The sequence below is a fragment of the Pseudogymnoascus destructans genome (genome assembly GCF_001641265.1).
Source record: "Pseudogymnoascus destructans isolate 20631-21 unplaced genomic scaffold scaffold_32, whole genome shotgun sequence".
NCBI lineage: Eukaryota > Fungi > Ascomycota > Leotiomycetes > Thelebolales > Thelebolaceae > Pseudogymnoascus > Pseudogymnoascus destructans.
This window is the reverse complement of record NW_020167551.1, coordinates 158,041-179,001: the sequence shown is the minus strand read 5'-3', so window position 1 is coordinate 179,001 and position 20,961 is coordinate 158,041. Positions and strand designations below refer to the sequence as shown.

General features: G+C 53.0%; 9 protein-coding genes across 9 annotated transcripts; 2 read left to right on the top strand and 7 right to left on the bottom strand.

Annotated features, from left to right (window-relative positions):
* Positions 1–251: 251 nt before the first annotated feature.
* VC83_08848 (uncharacterized protein) lies at positions 252–964 on the top strand (the record flags this gene model as incomplete). Its single annotated transcript, XM_024472391.1, has 2 exons — positions 252–494; positions 545–964. 2 exons carry the CDS (start codon positions 252–254, stop codon positions 962–964), a joined length of 663 nt encoding a protein of 220 aa, XP_024319923.1.
* Positions 965–1,936: 972 nt separating this feature from the next.
* On the bottom strand, positions 1,937–3,183 carry VC83_08847 (uncharacterized protein). Its single transcript, XM_024472390.1, has one exon. It carries the CDS (start codon positions 2,780–2,782, stop codon positions 2,090–2,092), a length of 693 nt encoding a protein of 230 aa, XP_024319926.1. The 5' UTR covers positions 2,783–3,183; the 3' UTR covers positions 1,937–2,089.
* A 1,367-nt stretch (positions 3,184–4,550) lies between these two features.
* Positions 4,551–6,747, bottom strand: VC83_08846 (uncharacterized protein). Its single transcript, XM_024472389.1, has 2 exons — positions 5,986–6,747; positions 4,551–5,922 (listed from the first exon to the last, which is right to left on the bottom strand). The coding sequence occupies exons 1-2, from the start codon at positions 6,188–6,190 to the stop codon at positions 5,171–5,173; spliced, it is 957 nt and encodes a 318-aa protein (XP_024319927.1). The 5' UTR covers positions 6,191–6,747; the 3' UTR covers positions 4,551–5,170.
* A 194-nt stretch (positions 6,748–6,941) lies between these two features.
* Positions 6,942–8,250, bottom strand: VC83_08845 (uncharacterized protein). Its single transcript, XM_024472388.1, has one exon. It carries the CDS (start codon positions 7,691–7,693, stop codon positions 7,115–7,117), a length of 579 nt encoding a protein of 192 aa, XP_024319924.1. The 5' UTR covers positions 7,694–8,250; the 3' UTR covers positions 6,942–7,114.
* ERG20 (Farnesyl pyrophosphate synthetase) lies at positions 8,251–9,616 on the bottom strand. The gene is made up of 2 exons (XM_024472387.1): positions 9,372–9,616; positions 8,251–9,324 (listed from the first exon to the last, which is right to left on the bottom strand). The coding sequence occupies exons 1-2, from the start codon at positions 9,489–9,491 to the stop codon at positions 8,401–8,403; spliced, it is 1,044 nt and encodes a 347-aa protein (XP_024319925.1). The 5' UTR covers positions 9,492–9,616; the 3' UTR covers positions 8,251–8,400.
* A 115-nt stretch (positions 9,617–9,731) lies between these two features.
* Positions 9,732–12,396, top strand: CDC23 (Anaphase-promoting complex subunit 23). The gene is made up of 3 exons (XM_024472386.1): positions 9,732–10,095; positions 10,146–10,854; positions 10,899–12,396. Exons 1-3 carry the CDS (start codon positions 9,998–10,000, stop codon positions 12,018–12,020), a joined length of 1,929 nt encoding a protein of 642 aa, XP_024319929.1. The 5' UTR covers positions 9,732–9,997; the 3' UTR covers positions 12,021–12,396.
* Positions 12,397–12,488: 92 nt separating this feature from the next.
* VC83_08842 (uncharacterized protein) lies at positions 12,489–14,676 on the bottom strand. Its single transcript, XM_024472385.1, has 2 exons — positions 13,766–14,676; positions 12,489–13,709 (listed from the first exon to the last, which is right to left on the bottom strand). Exons 1-2 carry the CDS (start codon positions 14,474–14,476, stop codon positions 12,627–12,629), a joined length of 1,794 nt encoding a protein of 597 aa, XP_024319930.1. The 5' UTR covers positions 14,477–14,676; the 3' UTR covers positions 12,489–12,626.
* Positions 14,677–16,297: 1,621 nt separating this feature from the next.
* VC83_08841 (uncharacterized protein) lies at positions 16,298–17,303 on the bottom strand. Its single transcript, XM_024472384.1, has 3 exons — positions 16,919–17,303; positions 16,623–16,698; positions 16,298–16,506 (listed from the first exon to the last, which is right to left on the bottom strand). The coding sequence occupies exons 1-3, from the start codon at positions 16,962–16,964 to the stop codon at positions 16,326–16,328; spliced, it is 303 nt and encodes a 100-aa protein (XP_024319928.1). The 5' UTR covers positions 16,965–17,303; the 3' UTR covers positions 16,298–16,325.
* A 232-nt stretch (positions 17,304–17,535) lies between these two features.
* Positions 17,536–17,871, bottom strand: VC83_08840 (uncharacterized protein; the record flags this gene model as incomplete). The annotated part of the gene is made up of 1 exon (XM_024472383.1): positions 17,536–17,871. The coding sequence occupies one exon, from the start codon at positions 17,869–17,871 to the stop codon at positions 17,536–17,538; it is 336 nt and encodes a 111-aa protein (XP_024319934.1).
* Between the last annotated feature and the right edge of the window lie 3,090 nt (positions 17,872–20,961).

Here is a 20,961-nt window from a genome sequence, read left to right as displayed (position 1 = left end):
TCTGGGGAGGAGTTTAGCGGTACACAGCCACTGCCAGCCCACAGCGCAAGGCAGTGGGAATGCACAGGCAAGGCACAAGCTCCCAGCCGCCTCTCAGCTGGTCCTTGACTTGCACTAGAAAAACTGGATGGTACGTCCCGCAAAACCGGTTGGCTCACGTCTGGTGGACCTCAACGGCCCACTTACCAGCCACCACTGGGAATACCTTCCATCTCGAGTACCCCCTACTTCTCCCCGAACCCTCACCAAGCATGGCCAAGGATGACGCGACCAAGCGAGACCGCTTCGTGACCACCTTATTCGTCCGTCCTGTATCTGAAACGGCGCCTCGTCTCAGCATAAGAAATTTTATACGACTTACACGTCGGATAAGACAAAGCGAAAACGAGGATAGGACAACGGATGAAATGGGGATTGGCATAAGGTGGCATCTTGAGCCTTTGAGTGGTGCTCGCCGTCAAATTGATCACTTTGGCTTCACGTTTGCTTGGCTTGTACCCTCCCTCCACAGTAGGACTCGGATTGGCGATTTGACTGACCGGAGTGTATCATCTGTACCATGGTAGCTGAGTGGCGGGCTCGGAGCGTTGTCCAGAGTCGCGATTCGTACGTACTTCGTTCTCCATATTACTTTGAGATTCCTTTCGGCGACATTCGAGAGATCCACAAAGGCGAGACACCGCCGCCAAGCAAGTCCGGTTCCCAGCCTCTTATCTGTTTTTTGCTTCTGTACCAATCCCTCTCAAGACTTCCACCGCTTTGCGGGCCTACCTGGGGAGGAGAAGAGGTCGGTGAACGCCTCATGCACCTACGCGTAGATCACGTTGCTCGAGTCTTCAACTTCCCCCAGTGGGACATATGGCCCGTTGCCTCTTCTCCCTCTCCGAAAACCGTCGTCGGGATCGACTCAGGGAAGAGTGGCAATATTTTGGCAACGTCGCATTTGCCAATGTGGATATCGTGATCAGGGCTTTGCGGAGGCATTGCAGCGGATGCTGTGCTATTCTTGTCATGAAGTGTCACGGCTTTCTGCTGTGTAAATTGCCTTTATGGGTCTGACATTAATGATCTGAGCTTCTCAGCGTCCCTTCCTGCACCTAGACGTGTAATTTAGCTATTCGTCATGCACTTGGTTCCATAAACAGATATTCTGCCTTGTCAAACTCCAGAATCTTGAGCTGGCCATGCATCGATCCACCTTGTCATAGAGTAACTCTATCGCCGAGCTCAAATCATCGTGACACCACAGCGGACGCTCCCGACGTGAAGCAGAATGTCACCATCAATTAATTACCTTGCCGACCCATCATCTCCGGTCTTGGCACCAAGAGAAGCTTCTCAGCCAGGCCCCAGAAGAACCTTCCCCATCCAGCAGTCAACGTTGCGTCTCCTGGATCTGAAACTCTGGCGTGTGGGGTTGATCACACGTGAAGAGTGATTGATATTGAGCCACGTGATTTGCTGGCTTTGTTTTGACTTGTGATATGTGATTTGCTGGCTTTGCGACTTGTGATAAGTTATGTGATTCGCGATTCGTGAATTCGTGTGATGCGTTTCACGTTTCGAGTTGCGCCAGAATCTGGACAGATAAGTGACGTGGCGATGTGTTTGCTGTTGTGTTTGGTGAGATGGGATGGTTGGTATGTGCATAATAATACATGAGATGATGTGAAACAAAATGAGGATGATGGGATGGGATAGGAGCGAAATGAGGGAAGGATTCTTTTTCGTGGTTGGTTGTGACGTTACGCGCCATATGGGTCGGAAGCAGATGAGAGGATGGTCTGAGGGGATAGGAAGACCAACAACAATACACCAACAATACACGTAGGCGAAGAGAATGGCGTTCTCTCCTGCCTCAACCCAAGCTCTCTTGTGGTTCTATCTCTCTTGGAAATAGGAGAAGGAAATTGCCAATCTTTTGTTACATGCTATTGACTCCACCTGTATGTCAACATTTTCCATTCTCTACCTATTACACGCTGTTCGGCATGTATTGCATCTACGGGTAATTTCAGATCTACAACTGCGTCTTTGCGGGACGAGCATCCAGATCCATACAAGATCGATGCTCGTCGGAGTCAACTGCTCACACCGCGCTCATCAATGCATCCGACTCCCAATCCTCAGCTTCCTTTGCAGCGATGCCGGCGACCACCGAGGCGATCCGGCGCTTTTCTTGTTCCTCGTCTTCAACGTGCCCCCCATCAATTTCAAATCCCTTCTCTGTTTCGGGCGCCCCTCCTTTCCCGTCGCCGTCTTGGCTCCCCCTTTCTGTTCCGGAGTCATCATAGTGGTCGACCGTCCCGTCGTTCTCAGGTCCATCAACCCAATTCTTCATCTTCTCGCTGCGAAAATCCGCAAATAACCACTCCTCACTCTCAAGACGGTCCTTACCCAGATCCCACACATAAGTCTCCGCCCTCACCATGTTCCTTTCCCCTTCTTTAAAAGCATTGACTTTCTCCATCTCCTCCGCTTTGATGTTCCCATATGCGTCGAATACCTCGGCCTCAAGTGCCTGTACCTCGATAAACACACGTTTGTACATATCGCCTTCAAACTGATCCAGCCAACTCACATCTGCCTTGCTAAGGCCACTTATCAGAGTCCCGAGAACCGTATGGTTTTTCTGTGCAATGATACCGGGAAAGTCCGCATGGCGGACCTTTCGGCAGGAATAGTTTCGCAAAAGTGCAGGAGAAAGGCGGAGGTGAGAGATAAGTTCCGGGAGAGGATTTTCGGTACCATAACAGACACGGTATAAAATCTGGGGAACCATCTACGAGGTCGTTAGTGGAGGGTTTCCGATAGAGGGATCCGAGAGAGAGCGGGGTAACGAGTTGCTCACCAGGGTGCCATAGACAAAAGCTGTTCGGCCATTCTCAGGCACAGAAGAGAGGGAAATTGACGTGCCATCTCCACCCAAGCCTGACATTTTGTCTGTTGCAGTTTCCGTTCCTCTCTCAAAGCCTATGTTGGGTTGTGAAGTCTCACTTTCGGCTTGCCCCTCTTAGTAGGATCTGGACTGTCACTTCAGCAAATGCGTGTTGGAGAGTGCAAGAGAGCGGTTGTAAATTTCCAAAACACAAAATATTCAAGATGGCCCTCCTATGTACGAGATATTTAAAACATATTGACAAAGAAATAAAAAAAAACAAAACGGCTTCAGGCAGTTGGAAGCGCCCCAACACAACCAACAAAGATGAGAAGACAAGGAAGGTGGTGCCTGGTCTGGGGAAAAGGCGCTAAGACAGCATTGGTTAGTAAGGGGAAAGTATATTCCGAGGCAGTCCGACGCACACATACCAAAAATATTTTGACGACGCGTCCAAAAATTAACTTCATCACTCTTGCAGCCACTGAACCATTATGATTCTCTGAGCTTCTTTATTGATTCCCTGCCAATATATGACAACTATACTAGTTTTTGGCTTTATTAACTCTTTGAGATTCCTCATACCGATGCTAGACGTGAATCCTCTCGCACCTCCCAGACAGATTCTATCACAAATCTACGAGTGACATTCGGGCTTGGAATTCTGGATTCTGGATTTCAATCCTTTGCTCATAGTTATCAAGTTCTCATGCAGAGGCAGGTATCCTCCCCAAAAGCCCAGACATTTCTACACGTCGTGCTGTCGTCTGAACTTTAGGTCAAGCTTCCTGCCCCTTCCTTCACCGACTCTTGACTCCCACCAAATGCGCCAAACTATTCCACATTCCATACTATAAGCATACAAGCTTCCAGGATTGTGAACTATACGGGTCCTTCTTTTCTGCCGTCATTACCCTGCTGCTCTTTTGGTTTCCATGCTCTTCTTGGTCTGAACTGGCGTGGTTGTGTTGTTCACAGTGGTACTTACTACGACCGTGAGGAAAGCCGAATCTTTTAGCAGGTATATCACCGTCCACCCCTCATCAGTCTTTGCTCTCTGTCTTCAAACAGTTCTCAAATGGATACGATGCCTAGGAATTAAGGGATTTTAGGTTAAAGCCGCCGTGTCTCTTGACCACCTCTGTGGAACAGATGGCCGGCATGTCTTCATGGCCGCACTTCCATTCTGATCCCGTGTCTTTCATATATTTATTTCACTCGTTATTATCTTCGACTCATTACTGACAATTCCCAAGAATATAGGGTAATCCAACAATAATCTGAAGCCAAATTTACCAGCAGTCACAATTGTAAGGCCCCCCTTTCATTTTCGACTTTCCCACCACCTACTTCCTCCCCAAGTTATGTCCCTGCAGCATATGCAACCGGGGCGGTGGAGTCACAAACCTCAAATCAATACGGAGCATAATATGATGATTATTGTTCCCTATTACATGAAAGCCGTTATTAGGAAGCGGCGACGGGATTATCGTACATGGTATATTCTGATTATGCATCCATCTCCTGAGCTCAAACTTATCGTTGTCCAAATATGGAGTCAGACCGACCTGCCTTGCATCGGGATATGCTGACGTTTTCTGGATTAGGTACTCCTGAATATTTTATGGTAGATAGTTTTATCAAATGCATAATCTTGAGAAAAAAGAAACCCAATGCTTCAGCTCCATACTCATGCAACCCAAACGCCTCTATGACGTCTGTATCGGAAACTTCAATTATGAAAGTTTACAATTACTCACAAAAATAAGGCCGATTTATCACTGGCTGTAATTATCATCTTATATGAATTTGTAAGGGAAAAGGTGTATTATAATGACTGATATAGGTAAATCTACACGAGGTTGGCATATAATATCGAGACTTATCCCCCATCGAGGTGTGCGGCATACGCCCAACCTTGGTAACTATGCCACAACACCACTACTATAGTCACTGACGAGAATAGGGGTTGAAAACCGTCCCCAGTACAAACTTTTCGATTGACTTCGTGCTCCACGCTGAGAAGTTTGCCTGTGACACCCGCTTCGTCAGCATGTAATGTAATCCACCTTTGTTTCAGGTTTCACGGAAAGAAACTTGCGTCTGAGTTGGATTGGAGTAGAAGTCAGTCTGGGAATAGAGGTGAGGGGGGTTTTCTTTTCTTTGGGGTGTGAGATGGGCTCAGGGATTTTAAGCTACCGAAAATGAGAGATATATATATCAGCTAGTTATAATATCAAGCTTAGATCCAAATAGATATCACATCCACTACCCCCGCTTCTCACCCCCCTATCACCGCCTCACCGCACCCAACTCCCACCTCCACCACCCCTTAAAATCATGGGTATGCACCTCAATCCCCAACTCCTTCAACGCCCTCGTACTAAGATGACAATCAAACGGCCTCTGCACCCCCGTATTCCCCTCATTCCCCCTGACATCCTTCTCCATCTTCTCCAACCCCAACCCCATCAAATGTGCAAACAGCTCACACATCTCATACTTTGTATACAGATCCTCCGCCGAAAACTGCAGTATCGCCGGCAACCCCTCCGCCCTTCCGGCTTCGATCTTGGAAATGTAGAGCGTAGCGATATCAGCAACTACCCTCCCTACATCCTCGGTGTTCGTGGGGAAGCGCTTCGCCCAGCCGTCCATAACCACTTTCTCCTTCTGAGCTTTCCACACCGCATCAACCAACGAATTCACCGCGCTATCAGCATGTTTATCCGCTTTCCCATACAGCACCGGGACCCGCAGCACCACACCCCTCCCCTTCCCTCCCGCAGCGGCATAAGCCTCCCCCACCGCCTTCTCCCCCTCTAACTTCGTCATACCGTATAAATTCGTCGGCGCGGGCGTGGCGGAGGTCTCATAGGGCGCTTCGCCCGGGGCGCCGGAGAAAACGTAGTCGGTGCTGATGTAGATGAGGACTATCCCGCGCTGGGCGGTTTGCTCGGCGAGAGAGCGGGTCGCGGCGACGTTGAGGGCGCGGGCGGCGGTGGGGTCGCGGTCGCACGAGTCGGGGAAGCGGTTTGCTGCACCTGGGGGGTGTTAGTTTCAGCTTCCTTCGAGTGTGTAAAGTTCACGAGGAAGGGAGGGCATACAATGCACAACGACGCTGGGCTTCACATCATCGAGTGATTTGGCCACTGCAGCGGAATCGCCAAGGTCAACGGCGAGAATGGCGGGGGGATTGGCGCGAGTGAGGCCAGTGCCGGTTACGGACCAGGATTTGCGGTTAAAGGCTGTTGTGACGGCGCGGCCGAGGAGGCCGCTGGCGCCTGTTACGAGGGCTGTTTGGGAAGACATGGTGGTGGGTGTTGTGGTTGGGTTGGGATGAGGTTGAGATGGAGGGGTTGGGGTTATGTGGGAGACGGGATGGGATGATGTCACGGTGCTTGGTTTATGTTTGGAGCCTGAATTAAAATATTATAGAAGCTTTTTGTTGACATTTGTCCAGTGCAACCGATCTGAGTGAAGCCTTTTGTTTACGGTGTTGTTGCCTGGCCGGGTTGTGCTTCATAATACACCGTCATATAGCCCAAGGCACCAGCATCAGTCCATCGAGATATCTTCCAGAACTCTTGTCTCCTTCAACCCAAGGCCAGTGTTGTTTCCAGTATCCATCATCCTGCCCATCGTCCACAGTAGTTCTTCTTCTTCTTCTTCTTCTTCTTCTTCTTCTCCACAACCACCCATCAAGAGCAGCACGCGATGAAAAACGCAGTGTTTATTCTCTCTCGAGAAAGTCATGTTCCAAAGATTCCCTCCCAGTCCTAGAACCGAGAGGAGCGGTCATAGTTATAGTTTTCAACTAGCAAAAATGTGATCTCGGACGAATCCTCACTGATACACATAAAGCCCGTGCACTAGGTTAAAGAAGAAAAAAGAAGAAAAGAAGAGGAAAAGGAACTGGGGCGGAGGAAGACTTTATAGTCTGGATGAGCCACGCTAAGCGAGAGGCGTGGTTGCGCCAAATCGGGAAAGGCGTGTTGGGCAAACACTGCAAACTTTTTACTAACTTACGGACTCCGTAGTACGCTGGTCGGCGCATCCTGGTAGCCTCACGGCCTCACCTTCAAAGCCTCGCCGTTGCACCAGAATATTAATATCAGCTGAAAATTAAATTATACATCATCTACCCTCCATTCAAAACCTCAAAATATCATCCCATCTCCCAATCCTTCAAACCACTCCCCGCCTTCAAATCCAACCTATCCCTCACCCTCGCCCTCAATCGCCGCTGCCTTTCCCCATCGGAAGCCTCGACGCCAACCTCTTCGCCGCTCCTTTCCACCCCCCAGTCCCTGGCTTCGAACTCGTCCCCGTAGTCGAACTCGTACTATACGAGGTCGGCTTCTCGCCACCAATATTCCTCCCCATCCCCGTCTGATAGCCACGCGACCCCCTCCCCGACGCTCCCTCACCGAGGTGCTGCGAATCGTCAAAGCTGCGCATGCTACTCACGCTCCCCATGCTGCTCCTCCTCGGTCCGTAGCCAGGATCGCCCGCACGACCACCGGGGTTATACGAGTCCTCCGTGGCGGAAGCAGAGCGGGGACCGCGTGCGGCGCCGGCGTTGTAGCTGTCATCGTCGTAGTAGGACGAGGTGCGGTCCTGGCCCCTGGTGGTGCCCATCCCCGGGTTGCCTTGGCTGCCGAAGGTGTGGGAGCCGCGGCGAGGGGGGAAGGCGGCGGGGCCCATGCCGGTGTTCTCGACGTTGTCGGTCTGGCCCCAGCCCTGGGTGTTCATCTGATCGGGGTTGTCGTAGCCGCCGCCGACGTATCCGGTGGTGTTGTCGTATGAGGACATTGTGTGTGTTTGTGTTGCTGGTTCTCTCTTTTGTTGGAATTTGTATTGGGGGGTTTTGGAATCTGTATTTTGGGGTTGATACAGCTCGATGAGGGGCTGCGGGAGGGTGTATATATAGGCATGAGGAGGCCATACTGGGACCTCCTCGATTTTCTGGTTCCACCTCACATCCTGCGCGCGTGAGGTAAGAAAATATGGATAGCTGTGGAAAGTTTTAGTGGGTATGATTGTGCGAAGCTCACCCGCGCACAGCTATAGCTATTGGAGACGGAGCTCACCGACCACTTAGGGGTTGCAAATGTCAAGACTAGGGGCAAATTCGATCTCGATCGAAGACAGGTCAGTTTTTTACCAGGTACGATATTTGTGGGTAAACCAGAAAACTTTACGCTACGTAGATTGAGGGCGTAGTAACCCGAGTTTGAGGATTTGGGGTCCAATTGGGGATTTTCTCGTGACATTATCCATGATGTCATGGACGTTCATACCCAGAACAGAATATCCCCGGTCAGCTCACATCGGTGCGATCAAAGCTAGAGAGATAAGATACTTGTTGATTACGTTCTCTGTATATTGCTCCTAGTTGATACTATAGTAAATTTGCATCAGCTTGTAGTCTTGTAGTCTTGTCTAGTGTAGTCTAGCTATCAGTATCTTAACTTTAGAAGATTGCATGAAGAATCGAAAGGACTTTTAACCCTAGCGCCTCACTTTGTCCTCTTGTAAACCTTGCCCAGGAAGCTCTCAAACACAGACTTCTTGAGTCCCTCGCTTTCATCAGTCTCATCAATAAGCTTCCTGATCTTGTCAACCTCGCTCTCCTCATACTCCTGGTATAATTTCTCCAACCCCAACTCGTTGTACAGCTTCTTGACAACAGCCTCGTTATCCTTGTTCTTCCTGCCGTAGTTCTCGTCGAGGACCTTGCGCTGTTCTGGCGTCGCGATCAAGAGAGCCTTGTTAACGAGCCACGAGCACTTGTTGTCCAAGATATCCGTCCCGATCTTGCCAATGTGCTCTGGGTCGCCGAAGTTGTCAAGGTAGTCATCCTGGATCTGGAAGTAGGTGCCGAGGAGGATGAGGATGGCCTCAGCCTGCTTGAGGTTCTTCTCGGTGGCGATGCCAAGCTGGTGGAGGGCAAGCGCGACGGGGAGGTAGAAGGAGTAGTATGCAGTCTTGTAGATGACGATGAAGGTGTACTTCTCCATGGAGAAGTTGTCCAAGTCGACCTTGGTCTCGGGTGCGGTGAGCAGATCACAGGTCTGGCCAAGCTCGGTTTGGAAGGTAACCTCGTGGAAGAGCTCCATAAGGTCAATGTACGACTTGTGCGAGCGGAAGTACTTCTTCAGGAGAATGTAGATGGCGGACTCGAGCATGAAGGCGTCGTTGATGGCAATCATTCCAACCTCAGGCTGGCGGTACCAGCAGGGCACACCGCGACGGGTAATGCTGCTGTCCATAATGTCATCGGAGACGAGGAAGTATGCCTGGAGGAGCTCCGTCAACCAGCCGAGGGTTGCTGCCTTGAAGTACTCCTCCTCGTTGAGCTCCTTGCCGGTCATGAGCGAGACGGAGTCGGGAACGGACATGCCGCGGTTGCATTTTCCGCCGATTGCGTTCGCATTTAGGCTCTATAAACTCGTTAATTGGGCTCGGACATGTGGTGTGGCCCGCGTACGTTCTTGAACCAATCCAGAGCCTGCTGGGGAAGGCCATAGGACTTTGAGTGGGCGAGGACATCCTCAACAAGAGTTGGGAAGATCGACTCGAACTTCTCCAGGGCGGCGGACTTGGCCATTCTGAAATTGAGAATGCGGAGATGTGAGTTGAGGTTTGGGGTTGTGTTTGGAGAGTAAATGCGGGGGACGGGAGAAGATCTTATGTGAGATGGAAGGCTGGAGGGGCTTGTCCCGACCCCAAGCGGTTTGGCGGTGTGCGAAGTGGGATAGCTTGGATGCTAGGGTCGGCAGAATATCCGGCGCGACAGGCATTATCAACATCGCGGTTCCTAAATTGAGGAATTCATGTAAAACAGACCTTGCTGCATTTCCCACGTACAACTGTAGATTCGGAGGGCCACTATATTTGCCGAAGCTGGCAGAGTTTATAAATTGGCTTGCTGTACTTCAAGTCTTCCTCTCGGAACGAATCTCCGAGTTATATATACAAGTCACGCGCGTTGTACCTGCGAGGCCAGATATAGCGCCCCAGCTCCGCAGAGACGATTAAGCAATCGGAACCACCAAAACTTGGGCTTGAATAGCTGTGGGTGGGACTAGCGTACCAGGGATAGGCGACAGCGACATGGCTCTCAGCGAGCGAGAGACGGGCCAGCTTCGCGCGGCACTCCAGGAAGCAGTAGTGAAGTGCTCAGAGAGATGTCTCTACCAGTCGTCGAAATGGTAACATATTATTCTCTCTGTAAGATACAAGACTAATCAAGTATATACAGGGCCGCAGAACTACTCACATCCCTTCCCGAAGAAGATGCTCCAGAATCCGAAGACTCGCAAATGACCGAACTACTGGCCAGCGGCATGCCACCTATTGTTGTGACGGGAAATTTGGACCCCGAAGAGTCGGCACTGGAGGCGAAAGAGATAAACAAATATCTACTAGCGAAATCGTTCTTCGACTGCCGCGAGTTTGATCGCTGTGCAGCGGTGTTCCTGCCGGAAACAATGTTAGAGGGAGTCTTGTCGACGGAGCCATTAGGTGCCACTCAGAGTCCTGAAGCGTCGAAAGGAAAAGGCAAGGCGAGGCAATCAACACCGATATCACACCCGCCATTGAGCGCCAAACTACCCAGACTGAGCCAAAAGAGTTTATTCCTTGCGTTGTATGCGAAGTTTATGTCTGGCGAGAAGACAAAGGACGAGGACAGCGAAATGGTTATGGGCCCGCATGACAGCGGGAAGACGATAAATAAGAACTTGGTGACGATAAGCAGGTATCTAGAGACTTGGTTCCAGGAAAGGACCACCGAAAGAGGAGAAGTCGTGGGCTCCCAGGGGTGGCTGGAATACCTTTACGGCATTGTCCTCGCGAAAGAGAAGAACGAAGAGGAGGCCATGCGGCTACTCATCAGAAGTGTTCACTTATACCCCATGAACTGGGGCTGCTGGTTAGAAATGACCTCTCTAATAAACCGCGTCGAAGATGTAAGCCTCACTGTTCCCAATTGAGCCCATACTAACACCCCCAGCTCAACCGCATATCCCCCCACCTACCACAAAACATCCTCTCCTTCGTCTTCCACCTCCACACCTCCCTCGAACTCTACCAATCCACATCATCCCTACACACTCAACTCCACCAACTCCTGAGCATCTTTCCCACCTCCCCTTTTCTCCTAACCTGCCTCGCCCTCCTCGCCTACCACACCAAAGACTTCATAACCGCCGAATCCCACTTCTCTCGCCTCCTCGCCCTCCACCCTCACCGTCTCGACTCCTTAGACCACTACTCCAACATCCTCTACGTCATGGCCCTGCGCCCCAAACTCTCCTTCCTCGCGCACCTCTGTTCTGCCACCGACAAGTTCCGCCCCGAAACCTGCGTCGTGATCGGGAACTACTACTCTCTCCTCTCGCAACACGAGAAGGCCGTAAACTACTTCCGCCGCGCCCTAACCCTCGACCGCGCCTGCCTCTCTGCCTGGACACTCATGGGCCATGAGTACGTGGAGCTCAAGAACACGCATGCGGCTATTGAATCGTACCGTCGCGCTGTTGACGTCAATCGTCGGGACTACCGCGCCTGGTACGGCCTGGGGCAGACCTACGAGGTCCTCGAGATGCACGCCTATGCGCTGTGGTACTACAAGCGCGCTGCGGGTCTGCGCCCCTGGGACGGCAAGATGTGGATGGCTGTGGGCTCGTGTCTTCAGAAGATGGGCCGCGACGCGGAGGGCATCAAGGCGCTCAAGCGCGCGCTCTTCGCAGACGGATATTACGATGCCGGAGCCGGCGCTGGGTTCGGCGCCGGCCGCGGCGCGAGGACAAAAGCCATGGATCCGGAGCTGCTGCTGCAGATAGCGGGGATGTATGAGAGGATGGGGGAGGGGGCGGAGGCGCGGGAGTACATGGAGCTTTGTGTAGCGCAGGAGGAGGGCGAGGGGGAGGAGGAGGAAGGCGGGGTGGGTGTTACGGTCGCGACGAGTAAGGCGAGGATGTGGCTTGCGAGGTGGGCGATGGGGGAGGGGGAGTGGGAGGTTGCGCTGAGGTATGCGACGGAGCTTTGTCAGGATGGGGTGGAGGTTGAGGAGGCGAAGGCGTTGGTTAGGGAGATTAGGGCGAGGGGGGAGGCGGGGGAGGAGGGGGAGTAGGTTTGGGTTGGTGGTGGGATTGCATGGATGGGGTTGGCTGTTTGCATGGTCACGGTTGTTTACATAGGCCGTGGAGTATATTGCTTGTTGCCTTGTTGTTTGTTGCTTGTATCCACTATGGTACACTTGCACACATGGTATTTGTTACCAAACCCAAGCCTCAACATGGTATTCATCCTCGGATCCAGCCCTCCCAGCCCAATCTCAACATGGTATTCCCTCCACAACTCAGCCCTTCCTATGAACCAGCCAAAACCTCAATATGCTATTCCTTCCCAAACCCAGTCCTTTCCACCACCCAACCCAAATGCACCAGTCATCATAATAATCATCATAATCATACATCACATCCTACCGTCTAAACACCGTCCCCGACCTCTCCAACCCCCCTCCCCCACCACCAGCACCACCCCCGCAACCTCCACCAGCGGCACCCCCCTCGGCGCCTCAACCCCCTCCCCCTCCCCTCCCCCCTCCACTGCGGCGCCTCCACAAACCCCGTCTTAAAATCCAACAACGGCGCCGGAATCCCCGGCACAGGCGGCGCATCCGCGAGTGACTTTCCTGATATCGTCCCCGCGCGCGACCGCGTCGATAATCCGCGCTTCAATCCCGAGGATGCGCTCGCGCCCGCGGATCCGGCGTTGTCGATGGGGGATATGGCGGTGTTGAGGAGGGAGGGGCCGGCGATGAAGGGGCCAGCGGCGAAATCGGGGTTTGCGGACCCACCGACCAGGTCGCGTGCTGCGGCTTGGCGTGCGCGCTGGGAGTAGGTTGGGCCGAGGAGGGAGGAGGGGTAGAAGGTCTCGTCGGGGGAGGCGGTTGCGGTGGGGGAGTCGCGGTCGCGGGTTGCGAGCGGGGGAGGAGGGAGTGGCGGTGGTGGAATGGGATTTGGCGGTCTGCCGAGGCGGATATGGGAGCCGGGGAGGTGGTGGATGGGATGGAGACGGCGAGGGGCTCGAAGGAGCCGAGTGTGTATGGCGTTGAGGTAGGGGATGTCTTGGTGGTGGCGGCGCGAGCCATGGTGGAGACGAGGTACCAGGAACGCCATCTCTGGACGGCGGATTGGAAGGCATCTGCGGTGAAGGCGTCGTCGGTGCAGAAGAAGTGGACGAAGTTCTCGGCGGAGAGGAACATGGTTGCTTTTTGTTGCGATTTGATGGCGCAGCAATGCTTTTTGGGCGGGGCGAGCTTGCGGAGGTGCGAGGCGATGGGGACGTAGACGTCGAAGTCGGAGATGTGGCAGAGGGCGAGGGCGTCTTTGTCGGTGAGTTTGCCGCCAGATTTGCGGTGCGCGTAGAGCTGTCCGCTGGGGAGGAGCGTGATGTACGATTTTATCCACCGGCCGGGCTTGTGGGAGTGTTGGAGCTGGGCAGAGAATTGGTCGGGTCGTCTCCGGGGCGCGGTGTGTGGCCATAGGTCTGTGTCGTGGCGGGGGGAGTCGGAGCCGGAGAGCACGAGCGCGTTCTGTGTGTCGCGGTCCCAGGAGTTCATAATGTCGCGGACGTGCTCATAGCGGCGGATGCGACGCTCTACGCCGGCGGAGGCGTAGGACTCGCGCAGGATGGCGGAGTCGGGGGTGACGGACCCGGAGAGGATGTTGGTTGCGGAGTAGATCAGCTCTTGGGCCGTGGTTGTCGGGGTCACGGGTAGGTTGATGGAGGCTTGCTTGAAGCGGATGAGGACACGCTGTTATGGGTTAATAGCTGTTCATCTGCTAGTATATTGTAAGTAAAGAGACTCACCCTCTCTCCAGCATTCACAGCCGAAACAGGCGCATCCATCCCCACCATCGCTGCCTCTACCCTCCTCCCACTCATCTCATCGCTTGTGCTCCTCGTCTCCACCTTCGCCTCTACCTTCCCCCCCGATCCTGGCGGCGTCGCCGTAACCTTCGCAGAACCCTTCTTCCGCCCAAAGATCTTAAACTTCCCCCCGCTCACGGGCGTAGTAGACAGAGGCCCCGGTGCAGCTACAGCTGCCGCAAGTGTAATCTCCAACCTCTCCAGATCCTTCCGCTTCTGCTCAGCAAGTATGCGATGCGCCTCCTCTTCATCTGATTTCTGGCGCTCCAGTCGCTGCGCCTGTGTGCGCTCGTGCGCGCGCCGGAGACGGGCTTCTTCCTCCTGCGGAGAGAGGGGTGTTGGTGGTGGTGACGGCGAGCGAGGAGAGGGAAGGTGCGTGGTCCTGTCGTCTCGTCGGCCTAGATGGTCTTGTGGGATTGCGCCCGCAGGAATAGGTCGCGTGGGCAGCGGCGTCGCTTGCGCGTCCTGTGTCGCTCCCCTCCGTCTATACCGGGACATGCTCCTCTGTGCAATTCCGCCCTCTGGCTGTGTCTTGTCTCGCGACGCTGCTGGAGGCGCTGGAGTCGCCATCGCGGCCGTATTTGCCTTCCTTACTGACCTGTACCTCGAGTACTTTGCTGGCGCAGGGGTGCAGTCGGTGATCGTCGCCATGGCGGGGTTCAGTGGTTACTTTTTCGATTTCGTTCGTCGTTTGCGTAAGATCGGTCTTCGCGCGCAGTGCATTGCCGGCCTTATATGTATGGTATTTTTCGACTTATACAATTATCGCGGTATTCGAAGAGGAGGTGTGTGTTTGTGGAAAGGGGGTGGGGGAGGACAAAATGTCTCGAAGGTAGGTGAATCAGGGGAATCGACGACGGGGAAATTTAAAGTCATGTTTGGCGTATGCAGGACCACGAATGGTTCCGCTCTAAATTAGCGGAGCGGGGGAACTTGGCGGGATTGGTCGTGGGCGGAGCGGACCTTGGCGGGAAGGGAGGCGGAATGAGGTTTAAGTTATGATTGTTGAAAGTTCACTCTCTCTGACAGATCAGAGTGGCGTTTTCTTCTCCTTTGTCAACGCATATGAAGCATCTCACTGTGAGATATTGACTCCTACGAAATTATTTGACGAAAATGCGAAGGTGCAGAGTTCAGAGTTGGCCACACGAAGTTATACGTAAGTTAGTGTGTGGAGTACGGTGGAACAACTTGCCCTCTCACCTAACTTTGGGGACACTAGGAGATGATAACAGGGACAACGAGGGCAGTTATTGCTGGGTGAATGGTTGCAAATCCGTTGAGACCATAGATGGGAAGGTAAGGAAGGAAATAGTGATGCGCCGGCGAGTGCTATGCGGGTTAAAGCGAGTTCATTTCGTCAATTTCTCACATGAAAGAGCTCTCTCTCTATCCCTAAGCTTTTGGTGCTCTAGATCTAGATGGAGTGGTATGGGGTGTTTAAGAGAGGAGAGTCTAGAAGCCGGGAAACACGCATGCACAGCTAGTATAAGGGCCGTAGATCATTTACAAATTAACAAAGCCTTGAACAATAACAGCCCTAACTCAAGTGCCCCCCATCCCCCCTGCCCTCAAAAAACGACAAGCATCTCGATCCTCCCAGCCCGCAATTTCCACCCTCGCCCGCGCCGCCAATGAATCGCCCTAGTCAGAGTAGTACGAAGGGAGCTACGGGATGGGGATGGGGGAGGGGAGAATGATTGAATAACCTCCTTTACCACCTCACCTCACGCCCTCAAACCCTCACCTCACCACGCCGCTAAAACCTCACCACGCCTTCAAAATGCGCGCCTCCACATACACCCCCCTCCTCCTCGCAACCCTCACCCAAGCAACCCTCCTAACCCCCCCGTCGCCCACCGCTACATCCCCCAACAAATCCTCGTCAACTTCTCCCCCCTCTCCCACCCCTGCACCGCCCGGTGGTTGTGGGGTTGTTTGTGCTGAGGGCGGGTATTGGTTTTGACGGAGGGGATGAGAGGTGTGCGCGCGCGGCCTGGGGTTATTTGGAGCGTTTGGGAGCTGGCGCGGGAATTGCGGGACGGAGGGGATAGGGGTTTGGATTGAACAAGGTGGATGGATGGATGGGGGTTGGAGGGGGGATGGTTAGACCCCCAGCGCGTCGAGGTCAGCTCTGCTCTGCGCTCTGGCAGATGGCGGGGAGATGGGGGGGGGGGTGGTTGGTTGTAATACTATATATGGGAAACAAGATGGGCGCAGTACTTCAATGGCAAAATCAAAGATGAGATTCGTAAACCTGCGCACTAAACGCTCTTCTTCCCCTCGTCTCCTCTCGTCCGTCAAGCTATCGTCATTACCCATTACCTTCTTTCATCCACCAGACCTCCTTCCCTCGAGCCATGTCGTCTCAAGCCATAGCGTCTCGAGCCATGCGCATCCTTCCAGTCGTCATTACCTCCATCCCTCGCAATCCCCTTCCCCCCCTTCCCCTCCCCCCTTCCCTCCCCCCCTCCCCCAATATCCCGCGCAGCAGAACACCTCAGTGCCTCCCAGTCGGCGGCGCAATAGTCCCATAAGTCTGCTGCCCCCCGCCCGTCTGCACACGCTCGCTATACACCCCCGGTGCGCGATGGGCGGCGTATCGGCCTTCGAGGGCGCGCTCGCGGCGCTCGTAGTATACGTATTCGAGGTAGAAGGCGTGGATGTGGCCGGGGATGTAGCTGTGGAGGGGGGGGGGTGGTTAGTTGTGTTTTCTTCTTGGTTGGGGCTGGGGCGGAGGTGAGGGGGGGGTCTATGTGGGGGGTTGGGAGGGGAGGAGGGAGGATGGAATGCGTACCCAAGGATTGTGAGGCAGAGGTTAATCAAGACATCTGCTCCACAGCCTGCGACGCAGAAGACGCCTGCTGGTGGGACTGGTGTGTGTTAGCTTTTATTCATCGAAGCCTTTCCTTCGCTCATCCATTTGTCCAGCGGTCACCCATCCATGCTGCTGGACCTCTAGACAGATAGACAGCCAGCCAGCCAGCCAGCCAGAAAGCCAGCCAGCCAGACAGCCAGACAGCCAGGCTGGCAGTCTTTCTTTCGCGCGCGTGACGGCGAAGAGGTGGGAGAGAGAGGAGGGGGGGGGCCTACAGAGGAGCGTGATGAGCACCACTAGAATCGCCGATGCGGCGCCCATTTTGACGAGGTTGTGTATCGTGTGAGTCCCCCCAGCGAACCTCCTCAGTCGCCGTCGTTTGTTTCTCCTCTCAGTCGCCGTCGTTTGTTTCTCGTCTCTGCACCTACCACGTACGCTGTAGCTCGGCCTCTCTCTCTGTCCTGTCGCAAAACTCCCTCTCGATATCGGTATAGGTATCGTCTCGGTCTTCAAATAAACTTCGCGGTCGTAGATGGAAGAAGGGAGGTAAGCCGGCCTGTGTCAGTAAGACGATAATAGAGCAATTTAGCAACTGTTACTCGAGTACCGTCACACTTTTAGCGTACCAAATGCCAGGTGCCCACTCTGGCCCCACGTGTGTCGCACTGTGACAGAACTCTGTCGCACTACGGAGGTGTTGTTCATAAGTTTTATGAGTGGGTCGTGGGATGACCGGGAGTTGGGCATGGGTCGGAGCATGGGTACGCGTAGGCTTGTTTGTACCTTTTGAACGCGTCAAAATTCCTACAGTATTATCTCGTTAAGTCGATGTAATTGGTCATGCATAAATATATCGAGTTATAGTAATATTGAGTTAGAAAGAGCCCCTCAGCTAAACCATCCATCCATCCAACGTGCCTTGAACCAAGTCAATGGCCTGTTTGGCCACTAATTGCCTCTCCACACGCTCTAAAGAGCGCAAAAATGATGCTGGATCCGTGATGCCACTATTCTCAGATTCTGAGAACTCAATCAGAACTTGGAGGGCTTGTACAGCTTTCTGTGTGGTGAGCACAGGACGCTGGGGCTCCTCATCGTCATCATCTTGAGCATCGGAAACCTGTATATATGGAGCCATCGCCTCCTGTAGAATTGTGTCCTCATCTAAGCCTCCCCCCAACTCTTGTATTCCCTCCTCCGCTGGATTCAAAAAGTTCGAAAGGTCCATAGGGTCTGATATATGACCAGCTTGTTGTACTCGAGTATAAAAGTCGTTTAGAACAGGAAGTGGCTGTATAGGAAGCTGTATTTGTTACGATGGTCACAGAGCTCAAGAAGCCAGTCCGGAGAATAATAAGCTAGATTGAATCTAAGGAGAGAAGAAGAAGAAGAAGGAAGGAAGGTGAGGCTATTCCTCGTAATATACAGTTGTCCGCTTAGCGGTTGTAGCCTTGGTGGCTAAGGCTGCACCCGTAACAACCGTAACAACCATAACAACCATAACAACCGTAAGCTATAATTGTAACACTACCCCCCCCCTAACTAAGATTGATCTCCTGACCAAGAGTAAGATCATTGTGGCTTCTGTGGGTATTTTCGGTGGAAAGCTTGTGTGAGTTCAGGTGCATTGTTGAAGTTTGTAGCGGGATACCAAGTGTTGTCTGGTGGGTGGTTCTTCCATGCTGCCATATAGAACAGCTTCTTCCGTAGGAATTTAGAATCTAGGATTTCTTCAACTTCCCATTCAAGTTCATCTTCTATAACGATTGGCAGGGGTGGTTCATGGTGCTGGCCTTGTAAAGCATCATCTGAGTCAAGTCGTAAGAGGTTGCTGTGAAAGACAGGATGTATCTTCATGCTTGGTGGTAGCTCTAATCGATATGCCACTTGCCCAATTCGTTCGAGAATCTTATACGGACCAACTTGCTTGTGATCGAGTTTCTTCGATGGCCTCTGAGTCCTGATATTTCGTGTAGATAGCCATACTTGATCTCCAACCTGATATCTTGGTGCAGCTTTCCTGCGTTGATTTGCGAATGTCTCCATGCGAGTTTGCGAGAGTGCGAGTTTGCGAGAGTGCGAGTTTGCGAGAGTGCGAGTTTGCGAGAGTGCGATTTGGTCTTGCAGAAACTCCCAAATATCTTTCATGCTTTGTATCATATCCTTGTGTTCCTGTGTGTCATACTGACATTCGTTGCACTCAGTTTGCTATCAAACTCAAGAGCAAACTTAGAAATCTCCTCCTCAAACCTACAAGTCACTATACATATTTTGGCTTGTCACACCAACAACAAGAGCAATACTACTCAACGATTGCTACAACCCTCTATGATTCATTACACGTCATTGCTCCTTAGTTACTGGGCCGATATGACATAGCATATCTCTACAACCCTCTATGATTCATTACATGACATCACTCCTTAGTTACTGGGCTAATACTACACATGACATATCTCTATCAACTAGAGGCCTAGGAACATGAACGATAGCTCCAAAAGCTTCTACAACCCTCTATGATTCATTACACATCATCGCTCCTTAGTTACCCACAAGATTGGTTAAGTTATGACATAATTTGTCTATAGGGGTACTCTGACCTTGGACCCCCTTTCACTTCCTATAGGCTAGGAACCTAGGAGATGGTTCTATGGGATTCTCTTACGTCGACTACAGTTACCAAGCCTGGTTAGCCCGACTCGGCTAACCTTCCTTCACCCTCATCATGTGACCGTAACCTGCCCGACTCAGATCCTTTCCGTCACTGAGGGACAGGCATCCTCACACTACCCCCCTCCTGAGAGAGTGCTTTGTCTGCAAGGCACGCGGCTAGTATCATGTCCGCAACGTCTCCGAATAGTATCCGTGAACGGAGCGTTCTTTGTTATCAGAATGTTGGCTGGTAATTGCGTCTGGAACAACTTCGTTTGTCGGGAAGGTGCTTTGTTTGCCACAGTAGTCATCCCGAGGTGGTATCGCGTTAGGGTCCGTTTGGCATGCGAAACTGGAGCTCGCTTTTGTTCGATCTCACGTTCGTTCTTGAGGTCCGAAACAGTACCGGAAGGTGTCCGCTACACGTTTGAGTAGAATTTTCGTAAACGTGAAAGAAGAAGTGGCTGCGCTAGCCCGATTCGGAGTTTATTGTTGTAAGCCATTATAATACTGATAGATTGGATAGTATAACTCCAATCCACACGAACGAGTAGGTGATGAGAGCACGTTGGCGTGTTGATAACTTGTGCTGGGCTGACGGAATCACAGATTCCAAATTTGAAGATGCTGGTTCCCACCCCCTCCGGGGCCCTTACTGTCGCCTTCCGCGTGCTCTGTCTGCACTGCCTTCAGGCCAAAGCCCGTGAGATTCAGTCCCATGACTGCGTCTGGTCCCCGACCAGTTCAAAGTGTGGGTACTGCACGTCGCAGCACTCACCTTGCGTCCCGGTAGGTTTTCTTGTGGGGTTCGGTGTTTGGTTTGGTTGGCTGTTGCTGACTTTGGTGAAAGCTGCCCTGGTTCCTTGGGGAAGAGGCCACCCCCCTCATCCCCGCCGACGTCGTCGCCGCCGCCACCGAGACCAATCGGGTGGCCCTCCTGGCCGCCCAGAGCGTGACCTCTACGAGGAGGCACGCGCCACTCGGGCTGCCCTCAAGTTGGGGCTGGCCGTGAGTAGACCCCCTTCCCCTTGTGACTCGGTGTGGTTTCGATGCTGACTCTGGGCAGCAAATTCGGTCGTCGCTGCGCCGTCTCCAGACGGAACAGGAGAGCGTTCCTGCTCTCTTGGGGGAGTTGGTGGCTGCTGTGGGCAAACTGCCCACCGCTGCCGCTCCCGTGGTCGCTCTGACTCGGGGTGATTGAAGGAGGGAGGGGGAGGATGGCGAAGTTGGGGCGGCCTACGGGGCCTAGGTGGGGGAAGACCCTGTGTCGGAGGGGACTCAGGCCTGGCCCTTCGCGTGGGGTCACTTCGACCCTTCGTCTCTCATGGTGGTAGCCGCTTGTTGCGACGCCGGTGAGACGTTTGGGAAGGGTGGCTCCTGCAAGGGTTACAGTGGTGGTGAGTGCGCCCTGGATCGGAGGGTATTTTAGCTTAGAGTCGCAGACAGTAACGACTCTGTTTCTTCCGCTTTGTCTTTTCCTCCGTGATCGTAGTTTTGTTCCTTTCCCGTCTCCCCTGCCGTAACCCCTCCGAGTAGTTCTTGAGGTGGTCCTGGTAAATCTGGGTATTCCATATGAAAACTCTCTGAGTTTATGGGGAGAGTTCGTGAAGTTTGACGCTGGGTACCACTCCGGGTCCGGATTGTATCCGACCCAACTAACCCGGTA

What these genes read in the sequence shown, in the direction of transcription:
- VC83_08847 (XM_024472390.1), bottom strand. Translation starts at nt 2,782, where the DNA reads ATGGTTCCCCAGATTTTATACCGTGTCTGTTATGGTACCGAAAATCCT.
- VC83_08846 (XM_024472389.1), bottom strand. Translation starts at nt 6,190, where the DNA reads ATGTCTTCCCAAACAGCCCTCGTAACAGGCGCCAGCGGCCTCCTCGGC. An exon ending in GCCCAGCGTCGTTGTGCATT is followed by an intron (nt 5,923 to 5,985) that starts GTATGCCCTCCC and finishes AACACCCCCCAG; the next exon opens with GTGCAGCAAACCGCTTCCCC.
- VC83_08845 (XM_024472388.1), bottom strand. Translation starts at nt 7,693, where the DNA reads ATGTCCTCATACGACAACACCACCGGATACGTCGGCGGCGGCTACGAC.
- ERG20 (XM_024472387.1), bottom strand. Translation starts at nt 9,491, where the DNA reads ATGGCCAAGTCCGCCGCCCTGGAGAAGTTCGAGTCGATCTTCCCAACT. An exon ending in CTCTGGATTGGTTCAAGAAC is followed by an intron (nt 9,325 to 9,371) that starts GTACGCGGGCCA and finishes ACGAGTTTATAG; the next exon opens with AGCCTAAATGCGAACGCAAT.
- CDC23 (XM_024472386.1), top strand. Translation starts at nt 9,998, where the DNA reads ATGGCTCTCAGCGAGCGAGAGACGGGCCAGCTTCGCGCGGCACTCCAG. An exon ending in CTCTACCAGTCGTCGAAATG is followed by an intron (nt 10,096 to 10,145) that starts GTAACATATTAT and finishes AAGTATATACAG; the next exon opens with GGCCGCAGAACTACTCACAT. An exon ending in TAATAAACCGCGTCGAAGAT is followed by an intron (nt 10,855 to 10,898) that starts GTAAGCCTCACT and finishes TAACACCCCCAG; the next exon opens with CTCAACCGCATATCCCCCCA.
- VC83_08842 (XM_024472385.1), bottom strand. Translation starts at nt 14,476, where the DNA reads ATGGCGACGATCACCGACTGCACCCCTGCGCCAGCAAAGTACTCGAGG. An exon ending in CTGTGAATGCTGGAGAGAGG is followed by an intron (nt 13,710 to 13,765) that starts GTGAGTCTCTTT and finishes AACCCATAACAG; the next exon opens with CGTGTCCTCATCCGCTTCAA.
- VC83_08841 (XM_024472384.1), bottom strand. Translation starts at nt 16,964, where the DNA reads ATGGGCGCCGCATCGGCGATTCTAGTGGTGCTCATCACGCTCCTCT. An exon ending in GGTGCTCATCACGCTCCTCT is followed by an intron (nt 16,699 to 16,918) that starts GTAGGCCCCCCC and finishes AACACACACCAG; the next exon opens with TCCCACCAGCAGGCGTCTTC. An exon ending in CTCTGCCTCACAATCCTTGG is followed by an intron (nt 16,507 to 16,622) that starts GTACGCATTCCA and finishes CCCCCTCCACAG; the next exon opens with CTACATCCCCGGCCACATCC.